Source organism: Sinocyclocheilus rhinocerous, unplaced genomic scaffold (genome assembly GCF_001515625.1).
Source record: "Sinocyclocheilus rhinocerous isolate Xijiao unplaced genomic scaffold, SAMN03320098_v1.1 scaffold780, whole genome shotgun sequence".
Classification (NCBI taxonomy): Eukaryota; Metazoa; Chordata; class Actinopteri; order Cypriniformes; family Cyprinidae; genus Sinocyclocheilus; species Sinocyclocheilus rhinocerous.
In genome coordinates this window covers 2,077,647-2,083,458 of record NW_015654937.1, presented here as the reverse complement: position 1 = coordinate 2,083,458, position 5,812 = coordinate 2,077,647, and the positions used below count along the sequence as shown (strand labels likewise).

At 36.5% G+C, this 5,812-nt stretch overlaps 1 protein-coding gene across 2 annotated transcripts in view; it reads left to right on the top strand.

The window, feature by feature from the left end:
* Nucleotides 1-3,365, top strand: part of LOC107717836 (actin-related protein 2-B-like) — a 24,031-nt gene extending 20,666 nt beyond the window's left edge. The window contains exons 7-10 of one of the 2 annotated variants that reach the window (XM_016524718.1): nucleotides 555-700; nucleotides 895-1,027; nucleotides 2,874-3,050; nucleotides 3,234-3,365. In XM_016524718.1, coding sequence (XP_016380204.1) covers nucleotides 555-700; nucleotides 895-1,027; nucleotides 2,874-3,044 — 450 coding nt within the window. In that variant the 3' untranslated portion in view covers nucleotides 3,045-3,050; nucleotides 3,234-3,365. Of the gene's footprint in view, nucleotides 1-554; nucleotides 701-894; nucleotides 1,028-2,873; nucleotides 3,052-3,233 lie in introns of those variants that run through there. The other variant, XM_016524717.1, reaches the window with a different exon arrangement.
* Nucleotides 3,366-5,812: the final 2,447 nt, after the last annotated feature.

Here is a 5,812-nt window from a genome sequence, read left to right as displayed (position 1 = left end):
ATATTCACATAGAAAACGGTTATTTTAAATAATAATAATATTTTACAACATTACTGTTTTTACTGCATTTTTGATCAAATAAATGCAGCCTTGGTGAGCATCAGAGACTCATTTATATTTATATTTTATAAAAATAATCATGCAGTTTTGGAACAACATGAAAGTTGAATGAATTAAATTTTTGGTGATTTCTTTAAGAAAAAAAATTATATCTAATATTGTTCATTTATATGCCAATATAACAATACCTGGTAATAAACATCAATGTTTACTAAAAAGTACTATGAATTTATGAATTCTAACACTGACTTTGCAGAATTTAATACTCCATTTAATTTGGAGATGCAAAAAAAAGCAGTGGATGGAAAATCTAGTCTAATGACGTCTTTAGGGAAGTAGACATTTTATATCAGCAGCAAAAGCATCACAAGTATATTGTGGATTTTGATGTATTGGCAACCCTATTTAACTGTTCAGTAAAACTCTTTATATCTATGAATTGGCAGGGTGACTGATTTAAAGCCTTAAAAGTGGTTATATTCTCTCTTCTCCAGCTCCCTGATGGCCGGGTTATTAAGGTAGGAGGAGAGCGGTTCGAGGCCCCAGAAGCTCTCTTCCAGCCCCACCTCATTAATGTGGAAGGGGTCGGAGTGGCTGAGCTTCTCTTCAACACCATTCATGCAGCAGACATTGACACCAGGTGCGCTCTAATACCACACCTGATAGGATCCTCCCTCCAGTATACACTACATTAAGTTATGTCTCATTATCTGACACTAAAATAAACAATCCATCATCTAAAGATCGTCTTGTCACTTCAGTAACTTCACCCTTTACTCCTCCAGTACCTCACTGTGTGTTCTTATCTGTGCTTGCCTTCTCTCTGTCCCTCAGGGCCGAGTTCTATAAGCACATTGTTCTGTCAGGAGGATCCACCATGTACCCTGGTCTGCCCTCTCGACTAGAGAGGGAACTTAAACAGCTTTATCTAGAGCGGGTGCTGAAGGGAGATGTTGACAAGCTCTCGGTAAGTTTTCCAGTGCTGTGCACGTGTAAGCGTGCCATCCAGCAGACAAAAATAGCCAATTTGCATCTAAGGTTTATCATCAACTTCGCAAGTAGGGCTGTGTGATATAGCAATTACTGATTTAGCAACATTGTGAAAGTGCCAAAGAGTCAGTTTAAATCAGTGTACAGATGGTTTACTTATAGTTGACTGTAGTTGTTTTTTAAAAAATGTGTATTTTTGTTAAGTATCATATTTGATATGTCAGGCTTTTATGGCTCAAATAATCTTACTAATGAGAATATGGAGCTCATACTCAAGGAGGAAAAAACAGAGGCCTAAATTGAGCAAAAAATATGCTATTTAGTGGAGTTGCTGGTGGCCAAAAAGTAAGAACTTGACAAGATATCTTGTCATGTAAATCAATTATATCTTTATAGCAGATACTTGCATAAAATGCATATAAAGGTCAGTTTTCTCTCTATATCTCTGAATATTATGTCGTTGTAAGATGATATTAAAATGCTTAGTTTTATGATCAAAACTCTATAGTTTTTATTGTGGGGCAAAACATATAATGCAACGCAATACAATGAGGATTGAGAAATGAACACACAAACATTCTTCAAAAGCCTGAAGATCATATTTGATACTCAAATTTTAATGTTTTTTTTTTTTTTTTTAAATGTAAGTAATGTATAATGTATGGATAAACCTAAGTTTCTTCAGTCCAGTAAATGATCATAGGGAAATATTACTAACAATATGAATGTTATTCTTACGTTTACTTGGCAACACTTTAGTTTAGGGACCGATTCTCACTATTAACTGGTTGCTTATTAGCATGCCTATTATTAACATATTGGCTTTTTATTAGTACTTATAAAGCACTTATTCTTTATGACCATATTTTAGATCCCTTAATCCACCCCACACCTAAACTTAACAACTTCCTTACTAACTATTAATAAGCAGCAAATTAGGAGTTTATTGAGGCAAAAGTCGTAGTTAATGGTTTGTTAAAAGCGAGAATTGGACCTTAAAATAAAGTGTGACCATTTACTCTTTTAAAATCAGTAAATATTCACAGCAAAAAGACATGTGAACCACAACATGAAGAAGGATGTTTATAATTATAAAAGGCCTTTTACTCGCTCAAAAAGTGTAAGCTGTCAGTCAGAAGACTGAAAGCATGTAGTAGATTACAGGTTTTTCAGCAATGTCTTAGAGGCCTTTTGCTTATCAAATATGATGCAGAAGGCTTTGTAGGGTTAAGCTGGGATAGAAGAAAGTATTTTAACTTCAAAAACACTCAGACGTGTCGTAATGCCTCCTGTGCACCAGCAGGTGGCGCTGCATCACCTTGTCTCTAAACGGCCTCGGTTACACACAACGCCCCAGACTGCCCAGCTGAGCTCCATCTCGTTTAAAACCTGGCCATTGGCCTGGAAAAGCATTTTGGGGAGCCTCAGAGTGGGCCGCATGTCGGGCCACTATATATAGATGATCAATTACAGATGCATGATACGGCCGAGCGGCGTGTCTGTCTGCCTATGCCCAAACTGCGTTTAAGGCAAATTAAAAAGCAATCGGCTTTACACGAAGGCCTCCAGGAGACCCTTTCAGCCACCTGTTTATAGCCCGTTCAGGGTCTGAGAGCAGATGAACACCGAACACGGGCTCCGCATATGCTGTTCACCTCATTATTCTCCCATTTGGGTTTGCCGCTCGATTCCCAACCGGACAGTGTGCTTTTTATGTGTATTAAAGAGATCCATTCAGAGTGTTTTCTGGTATGTGGGTCAGTGTCCGTTCTGTTCCACTCCCCTGAAATTCTGGTCACGCTGTCTATTTAATACCCCCATAGAAATTCAAGATTCGCATCGAGGACCCTCCCCGCCGCAAGCACATGGTGTTTCTGGGTGGGGCGGTGCTGGCTGACATCATGAAAGACAAGGACAACTTCTGGCTGACGCGGGAGGAGTATCAGGAAAAGGGCGTGCGTGTTCTGGAGAAGCTCGGCGTCACCGTCAGATAAACACGGATGCGGTTCTCGGAAAAAAACACCCCACGACCCCTGCATCTGTCAGTGCATCTATTTCACGTCACCCTTCTCTTTTGTTCAGCCTGTTCTCCAGTGAATCATGTCATCAGGTGTGGATTATGAAGGGTACTGGTGGTTTTGTGTTGTGTTTGGTCCTCTGGACATATGTTTGTGTGCTGTTGGCCCAGCATTAGTGGCGATCGGGTCATTCCTGCTTTGCAGTTCATTTTCTTGTCTTCTTCTTATAATGTAGGTTATAAATATAATTGATATAATTAATATATACTACCATTCAAAAGTTTGGGGTTTGGGGAGTTTGGGGAGCCAAAAATAAATATTTTTGGCTCCCCAAGATTGCAGTTATTTGATGAAAAATAACAGTAATATTGTGAAGTACTAAGCCAATTTTAAGATAACTGTTTTTGGTTTTAATATATTTTAAATGTAATCTATTCCTGTGATGCAAAGCTATATTTTCAGCTTCATTAGTCCAGTCTTCAGTGTCACATGTTCCTTCAGAAATCATTTTAATATGCTGATTTGCTGCTCAAGAAACATTTCTGATTATCATCAATGTTGAAAAAGGTTGTTTTTAATATTTTAATGCCGTTTAATATTTTTGTGGAGACCATTATAATTTTTTGAAGAACAGTATTTATTTGAAATAATATCATTTTTGTAATGATGTTAAAGGCTTTACTGTCACTTTTGATTAATTTAATGCATCCTACAGTATATATTAATTAATTTGTATTCATTTCAAACAGACTTCTGAATGGTAGTATAAGAAATTATAAATGTATGTCTAAATGAATAAAATTCAGCTTTCAGTTTTTAACAATGAAAATCATATTCATTTTAATTTTTTGTAGTATCACTATTAAGTGAACATGGATGTTTTCAATCATTTCACCACTTTTAACCATTAAATCAGAAGTTATTGTTTTTATCTTGTACCCGAGTGCTGCACTTTTGGCATAGGAAAGCTTATTTATTAAGAACTATTCCATGTGTGTGTGTTTGTGTTTTTCTTTAACTAAACATTTTATTGCATTTTCCATACTGTTAGTCTTTCACAATATCCCTTGAATAACAAAAGGCCAGTTCCTCATAGACATCATCCTCCAGGAAGTGACATCATTTTGGTGGGAAAACAGCAGCACAAGCAATATTAGCAAAGAATTTAATGAATTCTGTGATGTTTTTGTAATTTGTGGCTTGTAACACCCTGAAACATTTCAACTGTTTGAATTACAGACAATTACACACATGATATGATCTGATCAAACACACAATTAATTATAAAACAATCCGTGTCTGGGCAATGGTTAACTTTAGCTCTTTCTTTTCAACCTGCTTCTTGTTTATGTCCTGTCATTTGTCTAAATAATTCATTTTTAATGAATGAAGTTTGTCTGAATTCTGAAATGACTTTTCCAGAAACAGGACTGCATGACTGCCAGTACTGCATGACAGAAATGACCCAATCAGTGATGAGCAATATTTAACACCAAAGCTTACAAACGGTTATGACAGGCACCATCATCACGTCTGTATTACTGCTAAGACTCATAAGCTGTGATGTTCACGGCGGGATGTGTTGTACTGTATGTCAGTCCGGTGACAGAGACACAAACGTGTTCTCTTCAGTGTGTAATGTAAGGGCAGAAACAAAATGCATTTTTTCCCCAGAGGAAATAGCTGTTCTCTGCCAGTGTTACGACAACTGAAACTGAGCAACCAAAACTCATTACGGTTATTTTGATTCCAATGTGGTCATGGAGCTTTAGCCCTGTAGCTGAGGGAAGCCTTTCTTCTGTTTCTGTCTGTCCCCTTTCCCTGTCAGTGTGTCATGTGCTTGTCCAGAATAACAAGAGGGACTCGCGTTACTCATAAGTGGGTTTTTTAAAGAGTTTGGACTGAGAGTCTGTGGGATTTTTACTAATGTATTTATCAAGCAGGCCAGTCTTCTGTAGGTCTGCCTTTGAAACATTTCAACATACTGTTTCAGCAAGAAGTTTTATGTTGCTTATATATCAAAAATATATATTAAGAACATGGGATTTGTTTTAATTCTATTAGTCCCTTTGTTATTGTCATTATTGTTGTTGTTGTTTTTTACTTTATTATTAATTTTCTCTTGCAGTGCTGTGTCTGGCATAGACAAAAATAATAATAAAAAAATCTTCTGCAATATCAGTCAGACAGTTGCTTTTATTTGACTCATTTGATAATAAGGGATGCTGTTTTATGTAACTGAGAAAGTAAATCAGATATAGATCATATTGTTTGGGACCGATTGTTTATGGACATTCAGAAAGTACATAACAAAAACACTGATAATTGAGTTTTCTGCCTCTAATTGTCTCATGCATATATTTAAGACACCATATATTTGTCAGTTATTATTTTAAATATATTCTTATCCAGTACCAAGCACAATTTATGTAGGTGGATCTTCTCTCTCTCTCTCTCTCTCTCTCTATCTCCCTCCCTCTCTCTCTCTCTCCCTTTCCCTCTCCCTCTCCCTCTCTCCCTCCCTCCCTCTCTCTCTCTCTTTTGGATCATAGCATAACTGCTGAATGCTGATTTAAATAAAGATTGATATATATATATATATATATATATTTTATTTATTTATTTAGCTGTGATTTGTTCTTTTTATTACCCCAGTACATACTCAAATCCAAAAAGTGGACAATTTAACTTTCTGTAAATGTTTTACCACTTTTCCGGTGATCAGACATTTTCAATGAGTGCTT